General features: G+C 42.0%; 2 protein-coding genes and 1 pseudogene across 3 annotated transcripts in view; 1 reads left to right on the forward strand and 2 right to left on the reverse strand.

Annotated features, from left to right (window-relative positions):
* The window catches only part of ASB9 (ankyrin repeat and SOCS box containing 9), a 23,867-nt gene extending 20,535 nt beyond the window's left edge, over positions 1-3,332 (reverse strand). The window contains exon 1 of the mRNA XM_003791922.1: positions 3,236-3,332. Within this exon, the coding sequence (XP_003791970.1) occupies positions 3,236-3,332 (97 nt within the window). The remainder of the gene's footprint in view (positions 1-3,235) is intronic.
* A 753-nt stretch (positions 3,333-4,085) lies between these two features.
* On the forward strand, positions 4,086-9,269 carry LOC100946735 (annotated as a pseudogene).
* Positions 9,270-19,169: 9,900 nt separating this feature from the next.
* The window catches only part of ASB11 (ankyrin repeat and SOCS box containing 11), a 25,370-nt gene continuing 19,177 nt past the window's right edge, over positions 19,170-25,362 (reverse strand). For both annotated transcript variants that reach the window (XM_003791857.3, XM_003791858.3), the window contains exons 5-7: positions 24,819-24,953; positions 23,331-23,522; positions 19,170-19,381 (exon numbers count right to left, since the gene is read on the reverse strand). In XM_003791857.3, the coding sequence (XP_003791905.1) occupies positions 19,257-19,381; positions 23,331-23,522; positions 24,819-24,953 (452 nt within the window). In that variant the 3' untranslated portion in view covers positions 19,170-19,256. The remainder of the gene's footprint in view (positions 19,382-23,330; positions 23,523-24,818; positions 24,954-25,362) is intronic.

Below are 25,362 nucleotides of genomic sequence, written 5' to 3' on the forward strand. Positions count from 1 at the left end.
TCCTTTGAGCCACAGGCACTGCCCTGTTGCCTCTCCTTTTCTTATGAGAACACGAGTCATGTTGGATTAAAGTCCATCCTACACCAGTACTGACCTCATCTTAACTAATTACATCCACAATGATCCTATTTCCAAGTAAGGTCACATTCTGAGGTACAGGGGTTAGGACTTCAATATATATTTCGAGGTGACAAAATGCAACTCAGAACAAGGTACTTTCGGGAGGTAGAAAGACACTCCCGGCTCCTGTGACAGGCCAGTCAAACATCAAACAAAGCCCTATTAAGAGTTGGTGGCCCATCTTCTGATATAGGCCTCCATCCTCCAGGGGAGGCAGAGAAATGCCTGCAGGCGGATGTGGGAGCAGCCAAGGTTCCCAAGATTAAACACCCCTACGCAACGTGTTCCCTCTGACCTGGCTTTGTGCCAGGGGACATGCTTCACCTGAGCTGAGTTTCATGCTATGGCCATTGGGAAATAGACTTCTGAGTGTTCCACATTCCACACTTCATGGAGGTCAAGACTTCAGAAGTGTAAACAAATGCAACCAGTTTACTGAGGTTTTGCCCAAGGGGCAGGACTGGTGCAAAGCAGGGAAAGAAAAATTGCACTCCACGTGGGTAGGGAAAAGGAGAAAGCCTAGGAGGGCTTCATGGGGGCAGTGGCTCAGCTGGATGCGGACAGCGAGTAGGAGCTTGTTAGTCAGATTCAGAGAAAAGGGGAGTCAGAGAGCAGAGGTGTCCAGGCATCTACCCTTGTGCTTGACTGAAACATCCTCGGTCTCTTCCTGCTTCTCTGTCCAACTCATTGGTACTACTTCTTGGGGCAAAAGCCCATCTTGGGACTCCACCCTGGGCTCTCAGCTCCTGGCCATCAGACAATTTATTTAGCTTTGAAAACTTTACCGTTTTGCCTGCTTTCCCTCTCTTTGCCACAATAATTTTTTTTTGGGGGGGGAGCTGAGTTTGAACCCGCCACCCTCGGCATATGGGGCCAGCGCCCTAGTCCTTGAGCCACAGGCGCTGCCTGTCTTTGCCACAATACTTAGTCAAGCAGCACAGCTTGCTTGATTTTTCTTTTCTTTGAAATTATCATCCTTTCTCTGTTATTTCCTAAGTGCAGTGGCCCTCAAAGTGTGGTGACTTTGAGCAACATCAGCATTACTTGGGAATGTGTTCTGAATTCAGATTCCTAGTTCTCACCCCAGACCTATGTCGTCATCAGAACCTGTGTCACTTGCATTTTAATAAGGCCTCCAGGTGATGTTGAGGCCCAGGAGAATTTGAGAACCAGTGATTAGGGCAACAGTCTCCCATAATCCCACCATAAGTTATCCTGACGGCAGCTACTACATTAATTTATTTACAGCCTTCATTATGGCAAGGTATCTGCTCCAAAGCCACCTATGGCTCCCAATCTCCTGCTCCAAGAAGGCTAAACTTCTCCATCCTGCTTTTAAAGCTTCATCAGCCACTCACTCCCATCCCCCAAACTTGTTCTCACTGGACTGCCTAATACACCTTGCATATTAGCTGTAACAAAATGCTCACCTTCTAAGCATCTGCCCACCACCTCCATCCACTCACCCTGCCCCAACCAGGGGTGGAGCAGGATCTTTAGAAACCCTGAACCATATCCACTGGATGGTGTCTCTCTCCCACATGGAAACAAAAATAAACAGAATATTTAGCTGTAAAATAATTATGCAAAAGTCAACCAAATTGCTGACTCTGTCCCATAATGGTTGGTTTGCTGCTTTAAATATATGTCAAATTCTTTGTAAAAAGGGATTTGAAGTACCACTCTGCTTTCCTAGTGCTCCAAATCCATGTTCAATATATCTACTGATTGGTCTAGTTCCACCTTCGTAGGTCCAAATTCTACCCCACCATTGAGTACTCTGCTTATCTTATGAGCAAAATTGGATAAATGAATGAATGAATTCATTTCAATGAATTTGAAGTCTGTCTGCTCAGTCAGAGGAAAGGCGTTTTTGGATGTGATTTTTTTCTATTTTCCCCCCGTTAGCACCTGTACAGTAGATTAATAAGTTCTAGCTGACTTCAGGACCCCTGTTTATTGCCCCTCTGACCAGTAGCTATGGTGGGCATCCCACCAGGGTGCTGAACATATCATAATTTCTCCACAAATACCTAAACCTATTTGTCGGAATCCTTTCAGCCAGCAGGCACCTACTGAATGCTCACAAGAGTGTGACACTGGCTCAGCGCCCATAGCACAGTGGTGAGGGTGCCAGCCACATACACCAAGGGTGGCGGGTTCAAACGTGGCCCAGGACAGCTAAACAATGGGAACTGCAACAAAAAATAGCCAGGTGTTGTGGCAGGCGCCTGTAGTCCCAGCTACTTGGGAGGCTGAGGCAAGAGAATCGCGTAAGCCGAAGAGTTGGAGGTTGCTGTGAGCTGTGACGCCACAGCACTCTACTAAGGGCGACATAGTGAGATTCTGTCTAAAAAAAAAAAAAAAAAAAAAAAGAGTGTGACACTGCCCACAAGCTGGAGACTCTATATATTAGCAAAGACACCAGCTGACAGATGAGGGCCATACCTGTAAGATGCTTCTCCAAAGTTTACAAAACAAGATCTCTTTTTAAAATGGATCGATTAATGCTGAATGTTTGAACATCATTTATAAACCCAGCCCCACCTGAATGCCAGATACCTAAGACCTGTTAATGAAAGAAATATTTGAACATTAAAAATTTCCCTATTGCCAGAAGTGGTGGGTTCAAACCCAGCCGCGGCCAAAAACTGCAAAAAAAAAAAAAAATCCCTATTTGTAAGAAACTTTCAAACCTCCAATTAATAAATAGTGAACTTGCGCAAAGAATGAGTCCTTGGAGCTGAAATGTTCACTGGGGAGACTGCTGTAACATTTGAATTTGTACTGTCTGTAGGATTCTGCAGATAGAAGTGTACGCGTTTTGTTTTTTTTTTTCTGCAGTTTTCGGCGGGAGTTGGGTTTGAACCCGCCATAGCTACGGGGCTGGCGCCCTACTCCTCCGAGCCACAGTCGCCGCCCCAGTGTACACATTTTTAAACGACTGCGTAAAGGACACGCGCCAGCAAGCTGTGGACATCTGGCCAGGAACTGCCCCATGGACACACCTCAGATGTAGCCGCTGAAATCACCCAGTCAGTCCCCCTTCTCTTCTCTCCTAAGTGTGTTAGCCAACCTCCCGAGAGGCCTGCTTCCACTGCCCCTTATGACTCACCGCCCATCAATGGGTTTGAAAAGAGCCTGGTATTAGGACAGGCTCCTAGCCCGGGGGGCCGGCCGCTGCTCTTGCCCCCTCGTTCGCCGCCGTCCATGGTGCTTTCCTGGCCCAGCAAGCTCCACGTTCCACTTCAGTTGCTCAGGAAAGTCCAAACTTCATGCTCCCCCTGCTCCTGAAAAATTCCAGTTGTGTAGCTCACTGAGCTGCAAACGTCCTGGGCAGACGGTCTGCAGCAGAGAACAGTGCAGCCGGGGTAATCTGAGTCTTACCTGTGGTCAGACGCACGCCTGCACCCACACGCACGCGGGTGCAACTTCCACGCTACCTAAATAGCTGGAGGCTGGCCAAAGGGCACAGCAGCCCCCAAGCCCCAAGTCAGCAAAGTTGCTGATGTCACGTCCTTTCTCAAACTGAGACCAATCAGGGAGGAAGCTTTGTAGTTTTATCAGGAAGGAAAAGCATAGTTTGTAACTTTTGGAGAGCACGGGAGCAGGAGAGTGGGGGAGAAGAGAACAGGCCGGTTCTCTCTCGCAAGTTTGTTACCTTCCTGGGCTCTCCTTTGTTAGGTGGGAGCTTGTGGCTGGGACCAGCCCCAGCAGCCTGAGCTGAGAAAGCTGGTTTTGCAGCAGCCTTGCTGAGCTGCATGCACAGCAAAGTGCACAGCTCGCCCTGGCCATCTGCACATGTGCTTTCAATTTTGCTGGGAGTTTCTGATGGGAAAATGTGTCTATATGTTACAAAAATGTACTTTGGAAAGAACTATTGTATGCCTTCAGCTGCAAGAATTTCATGAAATGTCCTCCACACCCTTCCTCCCCACATTTTATTTTCCACGTCTACATAGAACATGAATCCTTACAATTGGAAAAATGGACTGGTTCGTGGCATGTGGGTGATGGGGGAGACCCAGTATCTTTCAATTGTTCTTTATGAATGTTATTTGGCCTAGACAAGATATTTGGGCACCTGCGGTACCAGCTACTTGGGAGGCTGAGGCAAGAGAATCGCTTAAGCCCGAGAGTTTGAGGTTGCTGTGAGCTGTGACGCCATAGCACTCTACCGCGGGCGACATAGTGAGACTCTGTCTCAAAAAAAATAAAAAGCTATTTGGGTGTTCTGTGTGTGTGTCTTTTCAGATAAACTCAGTTTCCTTATACCCCCGGGTACTGTTTGTACCTCTCTTCCCAGAGAGGCGGGGGGTGGGGGCGGGCGGGGATCTTTCGTCCTCGCCGCCGGAGAAGGCGCTGAGTTAGTCTCAACCATAGGCCGGCTGTGAAACAACCACAGATTCGTTTTAACACCAAAGATGTGGCCTTGCTGCTTTAGACTATCAGTTGAACTATGTAGTGGCCACTGTTAACAGTTTGAGGATGTCCTTTGTGTTTTCAAGGCATTTCTGTGCATACCTACACTTGCACATTTGTCCCTTTAAGTTTTTCACAGAAATGCGCCTATATTTGCTGGGGAGAGCTTTCCATTTTAGCTTATAATAACTATACTCCTCTCTGTATTCACTGCTGTGTAGCATTCCATATTGTGCCAAAAAGTAATTAGGCCCCTAATTATGCAAACAGAATTTCCCTATTTATTTTAGTGCTACCAAAAGATGGCAGTCCACATTTTTGTACATATGGCTTTGTGCACATATGCAGATATTCCCAGAAGAGAGATTCCCGAGACCGGAAATGCTAAGTCAAAGGCAAGCTCATACACATGAGATAAATTGTAAGGAACTAAACACACACAAATGAGTACAATTATTAATAAAACTGGTGTTTCTGAATAAGATCTGTCCATTGAATGAATGTCCTGATTCCTTGAATGTCAATTTTCCGACTGTAACATTATACTACAGTTTTGTGGGAAACTGGGCAAAGAGTACAGGAGATCGCTGTTATTGCTTACAACTGCATGTGAATTTCTAATACTTTCAATACAAGTTTCCATTGTTCATCCATTTTAAATTGGCATAAACAGGTGTATACAGTATGACCGGCAACATTAGTGCTCTCTCTATTCTCTCTAATGGCGAAGCAGTGGACTACAAGAGACTGAATTGTATTTGCCTCTATTTCCAGCAGACTCAGGTTCAACTTTTGCTCAGGAAAAGAAGGCAGGGAAATTGTATTAGTCCTTTTTATACCAGATTTTCAGGTTCTTGGTCTCCGCGATTCAATTGAATCCACAGACTACAGATCAGTGGTAAGTCAGGATTTATTCAAAGAAACAAAAATTACAACTACAAAAAAAAAACCAAACCTCCTGGCAAAGAGCCAGGAGGGGAATAAGCTCTCCTCCTCCCTCTTTGAGGTCTGTCTTGGGCTCGCTACTCAGGGGTTTATACAGTGGCAGGGGGGCTGTTTTGCCATAAAGTTGACTCCTAGGGCATGGGTCCTGTCAGTTACAGCCAGCTGTCCAATGAGCTCTCAGGCCTTGGAAACTGACATGAAATTCACCAGTCAGGGGTGCACGTGGAAGAGACAAAAAGGCGCCATCTTTGAAATTCACCAGTCAGAGTGCCCGTGGAGGAGACAGCATTGCGCAATCCATGAAATTGACCAGCCAGACGTGCACTGCAGGAGACTGCAAGGCGCCAGTGTCTCCCCCCACCCCCCAGGTGTCTGGCTGGTTCCTCCATCCACCACAAGATCAATGCTTCCAGGGCTAAGGTGGCAGGTCATGGGGCCACCTTGTCCTGCATCACTTTTTTTAATAAAAAAGTTAATATAAAATTATAGGAAAAAAAGGAATCTGAACTTTAGTAATACAGCTGGAACAATCTGCAGCGGCAGCAGCAGCAGCAGCAGCAGGAGACGTTGTTTAATTCAGTTGATTTTCTGTGGTTGTTGGTTGTTTGCTAGTCTCATGGTGATGGAAGCTGCACATTTTTTGAAGGGGTGGAGAAGCTACTGGAAGTTTGGTTCTCCTGGCAGCAACCTGATGCAAACCAAGGATCTGGGGACCTTCACACTATCCTGAGATCTGAGTGGGACATGCTTTTGAAGGCTGTGCAATGTTCAGTCATGAGTGTGACAAAAACTGACAAGCAGGAAGCTTATGTACTCAGTGAGAGTAGCATGTTTGTCTCCAAGAGACATCTCATTTTGAAGACATGTGTCACCACCCTCTTGCTGAAAGCACTGGTTCCCCTGTTGAAGCTTGCTAAGGATTACAGTGGGTTTGACTTAATTTATTTATTTATTTTTTATTTCAGGCTCCTTTATTCCATGAATATTTACAGAACATCAACTATAGGCAAAACATTGACATAATCATTGAAGATAACATTGGGACAAATAGATCAATTTTATGAGGAAACAAAAGCATTATCTACAAATCAATTATGAGATAAGTGTACTCATTACCACCACTCCTAGTAAAGTTGAAGATCCTAGTTAATACAGTTATGATAACTTAAAAATCCCAATGGTTTGTAAAAAAAATACAAATTTCATTACATCCGAGTTACCAAGTTACTTGCAAGTTACCAAAAACAATAGAAAAATTCAGCAATGTAGCTAACTTCAAAATAACTATACAAAATCAATTATATTCCTATGTAAAATAACTGTACAAAATCAATTATATTCCTATGTAAAAAATAATTACAAAATAATATTAGAAAAAGAAAGATAGCAACCAAAATAGAAAGTACCTATCAATATAGCTTTAACAAGAGCTGTGCAATTTTTTTGAATAATCATTTACTACTTGTTTGTTACAGAATACACAAGACAAAATACAAATAGCAAACAAATTTTTTTCCTTATTATGTTTTTACCAAAGTCTAAAACAAAAGATGACTAATATATATAAATAAAAGTAAAAAATAATTTCTAAAAAAAAAAAACCAATCACGCCAAGTCTTATAGACAGTAGAAATAGAAATACTTCAAAATCATTCTACTTAGTCTGGATACCCCTGATAGTAAAATTAGAAAAAAATATATTATTATAAAGGGGAAATTACAGACATATTTCACTGATGAATAAGGATGCAATATGATAAACAACATATTGACATGTTGAATTAAAAACTGATGTTTAAGTAATATACGTTGATAAAAATTAAATCCAGTTTGTGTGAGAATTAGTCATTATTTTTTTTGCCCACACCCCCTCGCTTCTTCTCTGTCTGATCGCCCCCTCCCCCATGCCCCACCATGTCATTGTCATTAATTGTCCTCATATCAAAGTTGAATACATAGGATTCTTACTTCTCCATTCCTGTGATGCTTCACTAAGAATGATGTGTTCCACCACCATCCAGGTTATTTCAAATGATGTAAAATCTTAATTTTTTTGGTGGCTGAATAATACTCCATGGTGTACTTATACCACAGTTTACCAATCCATTCCTGGGTTGAAGGACATTTAGGCTGTTTCCACATTTTAGCAATTGTAAATTGGGCTGCGATAAACAGCCTAGTATAAGTGTCTTTATAGTAAAAGGAATCAAATAGAAAACCTGCAATGAAAACCTGCAGGTTTTTTTATAGTAGAAAACCTGCAAATGAAACCAACAACTGACAGCCACCTAATCTTTGATAAACCAAACAAAAACATTGGCTGGGGGAAAGACTCCCTATTTAATAAATGGTGCTGGGAGAATTGGATATCTACATGTAAAAGACTGAAACTGGACCCTCACCTTTCTAAGATGGTTAAAGAACTTAAATCTAAGGCATGAAAGGATAAAAATCCTCAAAGAAAGAATTGGAAAAACACTGGAAGATATCGGCCTGGGGAAAGACTTTATGAGGAAGACTGCCATGGCAATAGCAATAACAGCAATACTAAACAAATGGGATCTTATGACACTGAAAAGTTTCTGTACAGCAAAGGAGACAATAACCAGAGCAAATAGACAACCTACTCAATGGGAAAGGAGATTTGCATATTTTGAATCTAACAAAAGTCTAATAACCAGGATCTACACAGAACTTCAATTAATCTACAAGAAAAAAACCAACAACCCCATACATCAATGGGGAAGAGAGATGAACAGAATCTTCTCTAAAGCTGATAGGCGAATGGCTACTAACTATATGAAAAAATGCTCTTCATCTCTAATTATTAGAGAAATGCAAATTAAAACCACCCTGAGATATCATCTAACCCCAGCAAGAATGGCCTATATCATGAAATCTCAAAATTGCAGATGCTGGTATGGATGTGGAGAGAAAGGAATGCTCTTGCACTGCTGGTGGGACTGCAAACTAATACAACCTTTTTGGAAGGAAGTATGGAGAAACCTTAAAGAACTCAACCTAGACCCTCCCCCCCCCATTTGATCCTGCAATCCCACTATTGGGCATCTTTCCAGAAGGTCTGAGTCAATTTAAAGCTTTTTTTATTCTCGTAAGAATTTCATGAAGCCTTCTCTCTAAGGGCATCCACACCGGAATTTCCAAGAAGAAATAGAATTTTTAAATGCAGTTTTCCCAAATGGAGTGGCATATTGTATGGGACGTAGGAATTCTGACTATTGGTACTTATATACTCTGGATTTCTCAGAGAGTTGAGTAATCAGTCAGCCAGATCAAACCCTGGAAATTCTGATGAGTGACCTTGACCCAGCAGTTATGAACCAGTTCTACATGAAAGATGGTGTTACTGCAAAGGATGTCACTCCTGAGAGTGGATTTCGTGACCTGATACCAGGTTCTGTCATTGATGCCACAATGTTCAATCCTTGTGGGTATTCAAGGAATGGAATGAAATCGGATGGAACTTATTGGACTATTCACATCACTCCAGAACCAGAGAATTTTCTTATGTTAGCTTTGAAACAAACTTAAGTCAGACCTCCTATGATGACCTGATCAGGAAAGTTGTGGAAGTCTTCGAGCCAGTAAAATTTGTGACCACCTTGTTTGTTAATCAGAGTTCTAAGTGTCGCACTGTGCTTTCCTCGCCCCAGAAGATTGAAGGCTTTAAACCTCTTGATTGTCAGAGTGCTATGTTCAGTGATTACAATTTTGTTTTGACCAGTTTTGCTAAGAAGTAGCAACAACAGCAGAGTGATTAAGAAAAATGAAGAAAAAACACCAAAAGAGAGCACATGTAGAAGGTGGTGGCTGCTTTCTAGATGTTAATACTGGGGGCCATGCTTTCTAGAACCACCACCTTGTAGTTGCAGAAAGCCCTAGATATAATGATAGTGTGATCATTTTGAATTGTATGCATTATTATATCAAAGAGTTAAGTATCTTGCATGAATGCTCTCTTCTGTGTTTAGGTCTTCTATGCCACTCTTGCTGTGAAATTGAAGTGCATGTAGAAAAAACCTTTTACTATATGAAAGTTTGCAACACTTATGAAAACAATTCAATTTGGTTTATGCACAGCGTAGTATTTCTCCAGCTATCCTCCAAAATTCCCCACAGACAAGGCTTTCGTCCTCATTAGGTGTTGGCCTCAGCCTCACCATCTGGGACTGTTCTTTTAAATTCCTGCCAGAATTTTACATCCAGTTACCTCCACTTTCTAGAACTTATTCTTCACTAATGCTACTGGGACAATGTCTACTTCATACAGGTGCTTGTTGCAACAGCAGTTATTAAAGTTTTCTTCCACAAGTTGGGTCCTCTTAAAAAAAAAAATAAAATTGGGATAAACACAGCCAAACTGCCCTCCATCTCCATTTGCAGAATTAACGGGGAAAGCCATAAGCACACAAATTCTTTACTGTTCCTTTGGGAAAGATCTGAAAAACGATAAACTTGTATTTGGCCTCCCAACATAGACTGGATGGGAAGGAGTTAAATAGAGGGGCACAAGAGGAGAGCTGGATACAATTTTCACCCTGATTGAGTAAAATCTTCACAGTACAGCTTGGTTATTTCCTTTTCATTACAGCCCGAGAAGATAAAGTTGTCAGTTCCGAAATGACAATAGAGAACAAATTGTTGCCCTCCTACGTGCCAAAGAATTCATCAGCTTTTAAGTTTCCTGTTAGACTTAACAATGTTGATCGATGATAGTAAATAGGAGGATGGGAGCTGAATTTTGTTAACCGCTTAACAATGGTTCTTTACACACAGAAGTGGATACATTTTTAAGGATTTGTGTGTGGATAAAGTAGAATCCCATAGCATGAGCCGCGATGATGGAAACTGTGTTGGCTTACCAGGAGCCCTAAGAGAAAAGCAATTTTACCAACTTCTAGTCAGCCGCGATGATGGAAACTGTGTTGGCTTACCAGGAGCCCTAAGAGAAAAGCAATTTTACCAACTTCTAGTCAGCCCTCCCTTATGTGTGCCACTCTCTGTATGTATCTGGAGGTTCAGTGAAATTGACCCAGGTTAGGCAAGAAAACAGAATGATTTCCTGCAGCACATGGTCAGACCATGGTCATTCTTTACCAGGTGCAGGGCTCATGCTCGCCAGTACATCGCCTCACCCCTCACTTAAACGTCCAAGGCACGCCTCACTCATGGCTTACGTACGAGACCCTTTCTTCCTGAGGCCTTGGGGAGCCTCAAAGGTCACTTTCAATCAAAATTGGCCCAGGAGCTGAACCTTCTTGTTATTCCAGATGGCAATATTTCTAGCATAAAATCTTTACATCCTAAAAGGTACACATCTGCTCAGAGAACTTGGAATTCCCTGATTTTCTGGCAAAAAATCCTATTTCAGTAGTTCACACCTAAGTGAGCCTGCATGCTAAGCTATCTGATGTTACCGCTTTAGAGAACAGTCTCTCAGTCCCACTCCATCAAGCAGTACCATGAGATTCAAAGCAAAATGTGTTTTTTAAAAAATCTGGCATACTGCAGTATTCTCAAGGAGACAATCGGGTGCTCGCAATTGAGAGAGAGTCTACGTAACACTAGGGCCCGCCTCTTCAAAAATGCCAATGGCAGGAAAGCCACAAGTGGGGAAACTATCTAAATTAAAGGAGAATAAAGAGACTTGATAACTACTTTCCATGCATGATCCTTGATTGGATCCTGAATAATGGACCAAAACCAAAATGACATCAGTGCCACAATTGTGGATGCCTGAATCCAGACGGACATAGGATAGTCACACTGGATCACTGTCAAACTTTCCCACTCGGGATCACTCACCACAGTTCCACAGGAGAGTCTGTGTTCTAGGGGATGCCCACTGTAGTGCTTACTGCGGAGCCATGGAGGAGCCCGTGTCCCTGTTTTGCACCAAACAGAAAAAAATTAATGTATGCTCTACAGTCAAAACACATGACTGCCCCTGTTGCCTAGTCTGTTTGCATGCCATTGTCATTTCACGTGAACCCAGCAGCCACATGTCCCAGAACCACAGGATTACTGGAAACACTGTTCTCATTCTGCAATAATGCATGGTCATAAAACTAACACTGACAGCCTGTCTTTATTAAGATTTTTGATATTTGGGGCATCGTGGGCTTTTTGCCTTACCATTAACTTTTTAAAGCATTGCATTAGAATATTGACCTTGATGACAGAGTTTGTCAGTGACCGCTTAAATTTTTTGCCCCTTTCAACTCACCCTATTCCTAAACCTGATGAAAAATCATGATGCCCGCAACTTACAAATAGTTCATTTTTAAAATATGTCTATGGCTGGGCACACTGGCTCATACCTGTAATCCTAGAACTCTGGGAGGTCCTTGTGCTCAGAAGTTCCAGACCAGCCTGAGGAAGAGTGAGACTCCATCTGTACTAAAACCAGAAAAACCAGCCAGCCATTGTGGTGGGTGTCTGTAGTCCCAGTTACTCAGGAGGCTAAAGCAAGAGGACGGCTTGAGCCCAAGAGTTTGAGGGTGTTGTGAACTCTGATGCCATAGCACTCTACTCAGGGTGATAGAGTAAGACTCCACCTCAAGAGAAATAATATAAAAAATAAAATAAAATATGTCTATGTATTGATTATATACGGGTTTACATGTGTAAATATGTTTATGTAGGTTTGTGTACACACATACATACATGTACACATTTGTATGCATACGTGTGTGTGCTTGCAGATGTGTTCATCTATACACTTATAGATAAAGAAGCAAATGTGGCAAATGTGAACAACTGGTAAACTGAGGGGATAGACATTCAGATAGTCATTGTATCAGTCTTGCAATTTGTCTGTGAAGTGGAAACTTTTCATGATATAACAATGGTGGGGTAAGAAAATTAATAAATGGAAAAGAAAACCTGGCATACATTTTTTACAGGCTAAATCTGTTAAAATAGGAAGCTGCTATTCTAGCTACAATCTGTGTATTGGTTCTGGTACAGACTCTGCTAAGGAAAGTAGATGACATATTCCATATGCAAATGGAATATGGCCATGCAAGAACAGACCCCTGCAGTGATTGGCAATGGGGGAGACCTGGAGTGCTCCAGCATGGAGAGCATTTTCCCCTGACAAGCTGTGGCTACTCAGCGAGTCATCCCTCACTGCAGCAGCTTCAGGCGATGTCTCTGAAGTGTCAGCTATTCTCTTTGTGTTCAGCGCATAACATTTTCTCTGCAATGAGCATTGTAACCACAAAAAGAATCATCTGCAAGCCTCATGTTTATTTGCCATGGCAATATTAGAAATAGGGAGGAGAATTACTCTACGAGAAAAATGAAATGTGAACAAAAACTTCGCAGTGGTGAGTGACACAGCCAAACATTTAAATAATTCAAGGGATATTGAAAGTGTTGAGGCTGGGGCAGCACCTGTGGCTCAAAGGAGTAGGGTGCCGGCCCCATATACTGGAGGTGGTGGGTTCAAACCCAGCCCTGGCCAAAAACTGCAAAAAAAAAAAAAAAAAAAAAAAAAAAAAAAGAAAGAAAGAAAGAAAGTGTTGAGGCTTAAATCTTTTTTTTTTTTTTTTTTTTTTTTTTTGAGACAGAGCCTCAAGCTGTCCCCCTGGGTAGAGTGCCGTGGCATTACAGCTCACAGCAACCTCCAACTCCTGGGCTCAAGCGAGTCTCCTGCCTCCGCCTCCCAAGTAGCTGGGACCACAGGCGCCCGCCACAACGCCCGGCTATTTTTTGGTTGCAGCCGTCATTGTTGTTTGGCGGGTCCGGGCTGGGGATTCGAACCCACCACCTTAGGTGTACGTGGCTGGCGCCTTAGCCGGTTGAGCTACAGGCGCCGAGCCATGAGGCTTAAATCTTTAAGTGACACAGCAAACTTTTTTTTTTAAATAATAAGTCAAGGCAGATGATGGATTGATAAAGTCAGATAAATGATAGACTGATAGGTCAGACAATTAATTTCACTAACTCATCCTAGAAAAAGTGCTGCATTCCTTATTGCTGAATATCACCATGATCACCTTCGAAGTCCTCCCCTTGGGAAGCTGTGCACTGATACCAGTGCCTACTCCACCTTTCAAATCAATTTTGTAGCTCTTTTTCTGGAATGGCCATCAGAGCCTGTTGTTATACAAGGTCTGACAATTAAGTTGACAAATTGCCACTGTGCAGTCATGTTGGCAGCACTACACAAACAACTAAGATTTCATAATCTTGGTATATCGGTGTGTCATGGCTGTGTTCGTTGACTATGTGTAGCAATGTCTTGCTAAGTGGCATTCATCATTGTTGTTGCATGTTTTATGTGCTATACAATGACAGCTCTGATGCAGGAAAACATCCCATATAATATGAAAAATGAAATGATCTCTATTAGTGGTTAAGAAACCCAAACTTCTGTAGTCCCAACTACTGGGGAGGCTGAGGCAAGGGGATAGCTTGTGCCCAAGAGTCTGAGGTTGCTGTGAGCAATGACAGCACGGCACTCTACCCAGGGCACAGAGTAAGACTCTGTCTCTAAATAAATGAAAAGAACCCAAAACTGCAGGCAAAATTATCTCATAAAAATCAGATGATGATTAGTCTGATGGTCTAAATATAGCTTAATGGAATGTAGGCCTTGAGGGGAATTTAAAGATTATCTCACATCGGATACTTTCATTTGTAAATTGTAAGACATTAACACCACTCCAAGATGCAGAGTCCTGGCCTATCAGATGGGTTCTGGTGAGTGGTCTCTCAGGACTCAGTTCAGGATTTGGGTGCTAAACATACACCACACACACACACACACACACACACACAGAGTCTTACCATGGGTGAACATTCATACAAATGATTTGTGGAATCCATGATCTGCAGTTTCAGAGAGCAAGAAACAGCCTGAATACCCTCCCAGGGCTAAACACAGAGCTCACACATTCAGCAAGGTCCCATTAGGAAAAACAAAACAAAACAAAAAAAGCATTCAGGAGAACACTTGGAAGAAGGAAAGCCCAAACCGCCAATTCATAAATGACAGGAAGATACTCTCCCACTCTTCCGTCTTTGGATCTTTCCATGGCTAGGGATGGTTCAAATGGTTCCCCTGTTTCAAATCCATCCTTTTACATCTTTACCATTGTCCATATGACTATTTCTTTGTATGTGACCTTAGATAAGTTTCCTGTTCATTTGCAGGGAATTCTTTATATGTTGCAATGGAAATATCAGCTGAGGTCACTCTGTCCTTTAATATTTGGGGCAGACTGAACCTTCTTCCATTGATTTTTAAATATTTTGTACTTTTCCCAAGACTTGTGAAAATTGCCTTCCTTAAGATTAGTGAAAATTCTTCAGGAGTTTGTTTTCCTTGTCACATGTCTCATAGAAGGTCCATCCCTACCTGAATAGGTGAGTGTACATACTGTTTTGCTACTGGGTATTACGATATAGAGGGTGACTCTAAAGTTCATGTGCAATTTTAAATTGCACATTATTTTAAATTGCATACTAACTTTATGGCCACCCTGTATATACTATAACATTTAGAGTCAGCTAAATAATCTAGGCTCTTTCCTTAATACCTTCTAAGAGGATTTACAAGATATCATACATACTTCAGACTTTACTGAAGGTTTGGGTAATTTCAATATTTTATTAGCAGTAACTCCCAGAAGTGGGGATTGAATACTAACATCCATATTCACCAAAAGATATCCTGAACAATTGCTTCCCAATCTCCACTTGGAAAAAGGAGGAAGCTAAGGGTGGAGTGTGAAGGTCTCCTCTGTCCTAGTTACAGTCAGGTTATTAACCTTTCATCCACCATAAATGTCACTCTCAGATTTCCTCCATTTTGATTTGCCCTTTTACTTTTTGCAGTATAATATTTAATGTATTCTCATTTATCAGTATTCTTTTTTTTTTTTTTTTTGACAGAGCCTCAAGCTGTTGCCCTGGGTAGAGTGCCGTAGCATCACAGCTCACAGCAACCTTCAACTCCTGGGCTCAAGCGAGTCTCCTACCTCTGCCTCCCAAGTAGCTGTGACCACAGGAGCCCGCCACAACTCCTGGCTATTTTTTTTTTGGTTGCAGCCATCATTGTTGTTTGGTGGGCCCAGGCTGGATTCAAACCCACCACCGTAGGTGTATGTGGCTGGCGCCTTAGCCACTTGAGCCATAGGCACCGAGCCTTAGTATTCTTTTTAAATTTTCTGCCTTTGATATTTAGAAAATTTCCTACCTTTCATGTACATTTTCTTCCTCTATATTTATAGCATTATTTGCATTTTTTAAACATTTTCAAAAAAGACAAAATTTGGTTTTGGAATATGGTGTAAGATTATTAGATATTCCAAAGTTATAAAAATTAGAAAAAATTCTAGAGCAGTACTAATCAAAATATAATATAAGCCACATATGTAATTTAAAATTTTATTGTAGTCACACTAAAAAAGTAAAAAAGAAGCAAGTGAAATCAATTTGAATAATACATTTTGTTTAACCTCATATGTCTAAATGCTATTTCACTGTTTGATTAACATCAAAAGTTATTTTTGCACTGGCCCCATATACCAAGGGTGGTAGGCTCAAAGCTGGCCCCGGCCAAACCGCAACAACAACAAAATAGCTGGGCATTGTGGTGGGCACCTGTAGTCCCAGCTACTCAGGAGGCTGAGATAAGAGAATCACCTAAGCCTAAGAGCTGGAGGTTGCTGTGAGCTGTGACACCACAGCACTCTACAGAGGGCAACAAAGTGAGACTCTGTCTCTTTAAAAAAAAAAGTTAGTTGTCTTTCATTTTTAGTTGACGTTCAATAATTGTACATATTTAGAGGGTAGAAAGTGATATTTTAATACATGTATATAATGTGTGATGATCAATCAGGGTAATTAGCATATCTATCACCTCAAATATTTATCTTTTCTTTGGACTAGGTTTTCAAAAGTCTAGGTTTTTGAAAATACACAATGTATATTTAACCTACACCATTATTGAATTTATTTCTCCTAACTATAATTTTGTATCTGTTAGCCAACTTCTATCTCCCCTCCCCTCTATCCTTAGCCTCTGATAAACATAATTCTACTCTCTAGTTCTGTGAGCTCAGTTTTTTTTAGCTCCCACCTATAAGTGAGAACAGAGAATGTTTATCTTTCTGTGCCTGGCTTATTTCACTTAATGTCTCATCCATGTTGCTGCAAATGACAGAGTTCCCTTCTTTTTAAGGCTGAATAGTATCCCATTGTGTACGTGTACCATACTTTATCATTTCGTCTGTTGATGGGTACTTAGAATGATTCCATATCTTGGCTATTATGAATAGTGCTGCAATAAACATGGGGGTGCAGAAAATATCTCTTCAACATACTGATTTCCTTTTTTTTTAAATATATGCCCAGCAATAAGATTGCTGGATCATACTCAACAGCAAAAAAATAAATAAATAAACAAATACATTGCTTTAAAAATAGGCAACATCAACAAAAAACAGACAACATATCTGAATAGACATTTCTCAAAAAAAGACATACAAATGGCCAAGTATATGGAAAAAAAAAACTCAACGTCACTAATCACCAGGGAAATGTAAATCAAAACCACAATAAGATATCATCTCACCACAGTTAGAATGACTATTATCAAAAGACAAAAATATTTAGCCAGGTGTGGGTAGTCCCTGTAGACTACAGTCCCTGCTACTTAGGAGACTGAGGAGGGAGGATCTCTTGAGCCTAGGCCTTCAATGCTACAGTGAGCTATGATTATGCCACTGTACTCTAGCCTGGGTGGCAGAGCAACAATGGTGGTAAGGATGAGGAGAAAAGTGAACTCATATACACTGTTGGTGGGAATGTACGGGGAGTCCTAAAAGTCAAGAATAAAGCTGCCATACATAGGGAAAGCGGAAAATTGTAGCTAAATATATCACTATTTGCAAAATATTCATCACAAAATTTTACAAAATGTTTACAAAATATTCTCTACATGTTGGCCACCTCTTTATAAAATACTCAAATATAACATCGGAAGTTATTAATACGATAGTTCACATTCTTTCTGTACCGAATCCTCAAAATACAATGTGCTCTTTATACTTATAGCACATCTTAATTCAGCCGAGGCACAATTCCAACGCTCAATAGCTGTATGTGGCTAGTAGCTGTTATATTGAATAGAACAGGTTTAGCTCAGTGTTTCTAAGCCTCCACACCATTGTCATTTTGAACCTGATAATTCTTTGCTATGGGGTGCCCTGTGCATTGTAGGGAGATTAGCAGCACCACCATCCCCCCCCCCCAGTTATTGCAATCAAAAATATCTGCAGACATTGCCAAATGTCCTGGTGGGGGTGGAGCAAAATTCTCCCTCGTTGACAACCAAAGTTCTAGAAAAAATAGATGTTTGGAAAGAAACCAAGGATCATCTGAGAAAGAATTTTCATTTTAGAAGTTAATATTACTATTTTCACTGAACCATGACAGTAATACTTAAAATAATTATAAGTCCGTCCAGTTGCATGTTCTAAATTCACCCCCCCCCAAGAAAGAGAGGAAGAGAGAGGAGGAGGGGAGGCAGGAGGGCAGAAGGAGGGGAGGCAGATGGGAAGAAGGAGGAGGAAATGACAAAAAGAGAGAAGAAAGTTCTTTTTATATACCTTTGTGGTTATTTGGGACCCCTATACACCAAAAAATATATCAACCTAGAATTAAGGCCACCTTGATGGCTGCCATCAACATGCCATTATTTCAAAAGCTCTACAGATCTTGGCTTTGAAAATAAACCAATGCTTACAGTTCAACATGCATCAGACAGTGCCTGTGGGTTCAGGTTGCTGGAGCTCAATCCTGAAACTGCTTATCTGAAGAAAGGCATGTAATATCAGAAGTGAGAGGCAATGGACCTCAACATTTAGGCGAGCCAATCTCTTCCAAAGTCCCTCTTATCAACCAAGACCTCAGTACTCGGTAACTGGAAGCCTCAATCAACTGTGATGTTTTTAAAGTATTTAGCTGAATACATACACATACACACACACCAAGACAGAGGAATCAAAATTCCAGGAGAGATTTATTCAAAGAAACAAACATGGGGCAGAAGGAATGAACTAAATCAGGAACATGTCTTAGAAAACTTAACATTCGTTATCATCTTATCCACCCAAATCCACGTGTCAATAAAGTATTCCTCAGGTATGGGAAGCTCCTGAATCCCTACCGTTTTCACTCTATGTCATAGGTTATTTATTTATTTATTTATTTATTTTGCAGTTTTTGGCCATGGCTGGGTTTGAAGCCACCACCTCCGGCATCTGGGGCCAGCACCCTACTCCTTTGAGCCACAGGCACCACCCTACGTCATAGGTTTTTAAAGTTTCTTAACAACAAGAGCTAAAAACTAAAAGATTTTTAAATACAATTTGGTTGATAAGAACATTAAACTAACCAGGAGTTTCCACTCCTCAAGCATCCCAGATCATAAGAAATTTATTCTAACTAACTGGCTGAGTTCATTTATCCTATGGGAGTACATGTGATTCTTTCTAAATGGAGAATATAAATGTCTTAACACAATAACTAAGAAAATGACATGAAGGCTATGTTAACCAGATGGATCAAAGTATTTCAAACTGTATATAGAAACAACACACTGTACCCCATGATAGTATTAATGTACACAGCTATGATTTAAAAAAAAAAAAAAAAGATATAGCATCTCCACTAGGTACCCTGGGACGCAGACAACAACCTGTTTCCAAGTATTTTCCCAGGAACAATTAGGATTATTGGTATAGGAGGAATCTTTCGAGTGGCTCTGGCAGACACAGCTTGTGGACCACTTGATGACATGCTCGGCCCAGGCACTTCCGGACACACAGGCGGCAGAGCTGGGAAAGAGCAGGCGGGCCTGAGGAAGAAATAGAAATATACAAATGCTGTGAACTTCACAGTGGTGGGTGGGGCCTGAAGGAGGAAATAGAAATATACAAATGGCTCGGTGCCTGTGGCTCAAGTGGCTAAGGTGCCAGCCACATACACCTAAGGTGGCGGGTTCAAATCCAGCCCAGACCCACCAAACAACAATGGTGGCTGCAACCAAAAAAATAGCCAGGCGTTGTGGCAGACGCCTGTAGTCCCAGCTACTTGGGAGGCTGAGGCAGGAGACTTGCTTCAGCCTGGGAGTTGGAGGTTGCTGTGAGCTGTGATGCCATAGCACTCTACCCAGGGGGACAGCTTGAGGCTCTGTCTCAAAAAAAAAAAAATATACAAATTCTGTGAACTTCATAGTGGTGGGGTGGGGTAGGATGGAGAGGGGAAATCAGAAAACTGGAAGAGGTCAAAAAAAAAAAAAACTGGAAGAGGTTGAAACTTTCTAAAAGCAGAAGAGAACCTGGATCTGCATAGGAATCAAAGAATGAGGTAGCAGACCCAAATACTGATAGAAGATCCGGATGTGCCCCTGTGGTGGGCATATATTTCTTTAGGTAGATCTTCCAATGGCAATTATGTCACCGATCTTGAAGAATGCACCTCTTTGATGTATTGCATGTGCCTGTGAATGTGATATCCTGGCCCAGGATAAAATGCAAATGGATAGAGCTTCAGAATAGAGAAACAACGAGGGAGAGGGTATCAGCAGGAAGCTCCATCTGTGTGGTCAGTCACAGAGGGAGTGTGAGGAGATGTACCAGGGGCCAGATGCTTAGCTCCCAAAGGCTTCCTGGACCTCCTGTCTCAAGCTGCCTGTGAGGTCGTGCTAGCTGAGTCCTGACTCACCATGATCTTATGGAGTCATCATGCCCATGGCTTTGAGTGCCTCTGATTCCTTTAGGAAAACAATGTGATTAGAGTCCAAAATATTGCTGAATAGGATGGATGAGCTTTTAGCAGGAATACTAGTTAGAAAGGGACAGTCACAATATCCCATTATTTTCTAACCTGACCATATCAATAAAGATCCCTTTGAGTAGGTCTAATTATAGGCCTGTACAAAGTTTTCCTTTTTAAGAAAATCCTGGCTCAGCGCTGGTAGCTCAGTGGTTAGGGTGCTGGACATATGTACTGGGGCTGGTTCAAACCCATCTGGGGTCTGCTAAACAACAATGACAATGACAATAACAACAATAATAAAATAGTTGGGTGTTGTGGCAGGTGCCTGTAATCCCAGCTACTTGGGAGGCTGAGGCAAAAGAATCACTTAAGCCCAAGAGTCTGAGGTTACTGTGAGCTGTAATGCCACAGTACTCTACCGAGGATGACATAATGAAACTGTCTCCAAAAAAAAAAAATCCTACTGTAACATCACGTTACACTCCATGAAAAATACTGCATGTACAAATAGCCAGGTAAGAGTGGGATTAACAATTGCCAAGAGCATCCATGTGATAGAAAGCTACCTGGAGGACCAAAGAATCATCCTTAGTTAAAACCTTGGGAAGTGAAAATGGAAAACCGTAATGCAGACAAATTGTCCAGTTTGCCTAGAGAAATTCAGACACTGTAGTGAACTCTGATATATCTGGTATTCATCCTTCTAGAGCAAGTGGCTATGTTTATGAAGACAAAGGACAGAGGAGCTTGCAAGTCCTAGTTCTGGAAACATTTTTTTTTTTTTTTTTTTTTGAGACAGAGCCTCAAGCTGTCCCCCTGGGTAGAGTGCCGTGGCATTACAGCTCACAGCAACCTCCAACTCCTGGGCTCAAGCGAGTCTCCTGCCTCCGCCTCCCAAGTAGCTGGGACCACAGGCGCCCGCCACAACGCCCGGCTATTTTTTGGTTGCAGCCGTCATTGTTGTTTGGCGGGTCCGGGCTGGGGATTCAAACCCGCCACCTTAGGTGTACGTGGCTGGCGCCTTAGCCGGTTGAGCTATAGGCGCCGAGCCTGGAAACATTTTTGATGGAAAAAAAGGCAGGAAATATGAAAAGTGCTATAAGGTATATTCTTGGTTAACAGTTGCAAAGTACCTGGTATTTCCAAACTGAGATCTGGCAAAGAAGATCATAATTCTTCTGATGGAGATTCAAATCAAAGAGCAATCATTAGTGATCTGGACTATTGTAAATGATAATATAGGCCAGTGGTTCTCAAAGTGTGGGCCTTAGACCAGCAGCATCAGCATCACCTGGGAGCCCACCAGATATGCAGTTGCTGGCCCTACCCCAGATTCTTCTGAATCAGCATCTGCGTTTTAAGGAGATCACCAGGTGACAGGTATGTTAAAGCTTAAGGAGCCCTGATTTAGAGAGACTGTTTCTAAAATGATTAAACCAAACATTCCACTTAAGATATGGAAGGCAGTTGGACAAAATGGAACTGTTGAGTGCAATGAAAACTCCCTCCATCCACTGGAAACTGTTTCAGAAGATTCACGATTGGAGCCTCATAACATTAGGAGTGCATGTTCTGGCTGGTGTGGCTCACACTTGTAATCCTAGCTCTTTGGGAGGCTGAGGCGGGTGGACTGCTTGAGCTCAGGCGTTCAAGACCAGCCTAAGCAAGAGAAAGATCCTGTCTCTACTAAAAAGAGAACTAGCCTGGCGTAATGGTAAACACCTGTAGTCCCAGCTACTCAGAAGGCTAAGACAAGAAGATTACTCAAGCCCAAGAATTTGAGGTTGCTGTGAGCTATGATGCCATGGCACTCTACCCAGGGCAACTGAGTCAGACTCTGTCTCAAAAAAATAATAATAAGATAAAAAAAGAGTGCAGGTTCTGGGGTCAGATAGCTTGATTAAAATCTGAACTAGTTCTACTTCTGAGTAGCTGTGTGACTTTCTTCCGCAAGCCAATCTCTCAACGTGTAGCATCAGTTACTACTGTGTAAAGTTCTTGATGCTTTAACTTTTTAAAAATTCAGTGAGATTAATCTCTTTCAAATTTAGCTCAGTGCTAAATTTGGCTAAATAATCATAATGATCTGTAATATTCTCCCAGGCATTCAAATCAATATAGCCTGATCAATATAGGCTCAGAAGATGTTCTCTTATTGTCAGGATATAACATAATTCTCTTTTGAATTTGGGATATGAAGCATCTGAGATACTCCCCTTTCTCCTCTACAGTTGTTAATGCCCACAGTGCAATTGGGAGTGTGGCAATGAGGAATGCAAACCCACCTACTCCCGGATCTGGCGAGCAGGCAAACCACCTCACCATTTAGTCAGGTGTTTGGAATACATACGCTGTGTCCCCTCTGCCACTTCTCAATGCAAACATTTTGAATTTGCAGCTGGATGACCGCCCAGTACTCCAAAGCAGAGTTCTGGTTTGTTCAACCATATGCTTATGCCCGGATAGATATTGAAGTTCAATATTTTTAGGGTAAAAACAGGTTTGCTGATTATCTCCTTCTTATGGAAAATACAAAGCAACATTCAGGTTATATGTGAATGCCCTTTGGTTATAAGTGAATATATAGAACGTGTAAAATCCCAGAAGTAACGTCAGTGATAGCAAGGCTTGCCATCTCCCACCATACCTACCACCCTCAATTAAAAAACAAACTAAAAAAAAATGGCTCGGCACGTCTGTAGCACAGCAGTTACAGTGCCAGCCACATACATGGAGGCTGGTAGGTTTGAACCCAGCCCAGGCCAGCTAAATAACAATGACAACTACAACAAAAAATAGCCAGGTGTTGTGGGAGGCACCTGTAGTCCCGGCTACTTGGGAGGCTGAGGCAAGAGGATCGCTTAAGCCCAAGAGGCTGAGGTTGCTGTGAGCTGTGACATCATGGTACTCTACCCAGGGCGACAGCTTGAGACTCTGTCTCAAAAAACAAAAAAGAAATGCTAGGAATGGGAAGGAGAAATGGTGTGTTTAGGGAAGGACAGCAGACACGCCCAGCCCTTGGTTACCTTCACGGAGCAGAAGCGCCTGCTCCACACTGCTTTTCGGAGCTGCCAGATCAAGTGCACTTTTGCCCTGAGCATTTCTGAGCTTCAGGTTAGCCCCATAGTCAGTTAGCAGGCGGATGACCTCCACGCTGGACTGCCTCGCTGCCGCGTGCAGGGGGGTGTCTAGCCATTGGCCGTGATCAACACTGGCTCCTTAATAAAACAGACAGCCACATTTCAACATGAAATGTTAATGTAGAACACACCGAGCCTCAGCTGTGCAGTGCTATAACGTATGTAATAAATATTTGAAAATACGTGACTTCAGCCTAGAACTTCAGCAATGCCTACTAAGACCATTTCAAAATATTTCAATGGAAAAAGTGACTTTAAATATTTTTAGTCATTTTAAAGACTTGCTTCCCCATACAAGCCGTGTGATATACAAAATAAAATATTTGAGACTCCTGTTGCATAGTTATTATGGTTTTTTTGGTGAAAAATAAACCTAAGTTTATTTACTATTTGTTTTGAACCTAAGTTTATTTACTATTTTACTATTTGTTTTATTTAGGGCACAAGAAGAAATGATTCCTGGATGTTCTATAGAGAATAGTAAATGATGGGGAATAAAAAAGACAAACATTTCTTGAAGATAAAAATTCTCAAGTAAAGGTTCTTACTATAACCCCCATTTCTGTGTTGGGGATAAGTTTGTTGAATCTTTTTTTTTTTTTTTGTAGTTTTTGGCCGGGGCTGGGTTTGAACCCACCGCCTCCGATATATGGGGGCACCACCCGGTTTGTTGCATCTTTAACCAAATAATAGTTTCCAGATATTTTACTTTCCCCTGGACTCTCGGTTTTTGTATAAGCCTTTTAGAATTTTTAAAAAATGACTAAGTATGGTGTGTGGCCAATGAATGTTGTTTTAATTGTCCACCATCTTCCTGGCAAGCACACCTAGCTATCCCTCCAGGGAACCACCCTTTTGTAACTCCCAGTTCCTGTGTTCAGCAAAGCCTAATAACTGCAGAGTAGGCTGAAATCCAGGCCTAAGCCCATCACCATAATAATCCAGGCCTAAGCCCATCACCATAATAATCCAGGCCTAAGCCCATCACTATAATAATCCAGGCCTAAGCACCATCACTGCTCCCTTGGCCACCATGAGCAGTTCAGAGATGGGTATGCAACTCACAAAGAGACAATGCTCTTTCCTTGCTGTGTACAGATGAGGAGAGCTACGCGTCCCAGCCCAGGTGCTGCTGGCAGCCATCTTGAGACCACCAGGGAGAATAGTACCAAGTAAATGGAACCATCATCAAAAGAAGCAGACCTGAGAAACACAGACACTCGTTCTCTGGAGAACCCTCTGCTTTCAGCATTCAAACATTAAACACTATCAGAATTTTTTCCAGCCTGACAAGAACTCCCTCTTTAAAGTCATAAAAAACCAACAGTGTTCACCCATTCTTTTCAGGAAAAGATTTCTAGACCTGGAAATTACCTAATTCCAGAAGTTTCTTCACACAGTCTACCCTCTGGTAGGTGCAGGCCACATACAGGGGAGTTCCGAGCTGAGGCACCTCCTGGTCAATGTTAACATTCTTTGCCAGCAGAATCTCCATGCATGCTCTGTGACCTGGTGGAACACAAGATCACCTCACTCAAGGAAGGGACACATTGACTAGTCACAGAATTCTAGGATCGGTTATCTGAAATGGGCTTCAAAATGAACCTAGATCTCTTTTTGTAGTAGGAAAAATAAAATTTGTTTTAGAAACCTTAGGTAGAAACCCCTCCAATAAAACCAATCAAAAGGAAGCATGTTCATGCTTCCCACCCATTTCCTTTTGGCAGCCCCTAAAGTAACTCCAACGAAATGGAGGGCTCCAAGGAGCATGCTTGAAATCAGCCTCTAGAATGAAGCCTCTGCTTTGCAAATGGAGGTGATGAGATGCAGAGGGTAAATGACCAACCCCACTACTACTCTGAAAAGCCAGTGCTCAACCCAAAGGAACCCTGTTCCTGCTCCATGACAAGTCTCTCAT

This window comes from Otolemur garnettii, unplaced genomic scaffold, assembly GCF_000181295.1.
Source record: "Otolemur garnettii isolate 467f Iridium unplaced genomic scaffold, OtoGar3 scaffold00051, whole genome shotgun sequence".
NCBI lineage: Eukaryota > Metazoa > Chordata > Mammalia > Primates > Galagidae > Otolemur > Otolemur garnettii.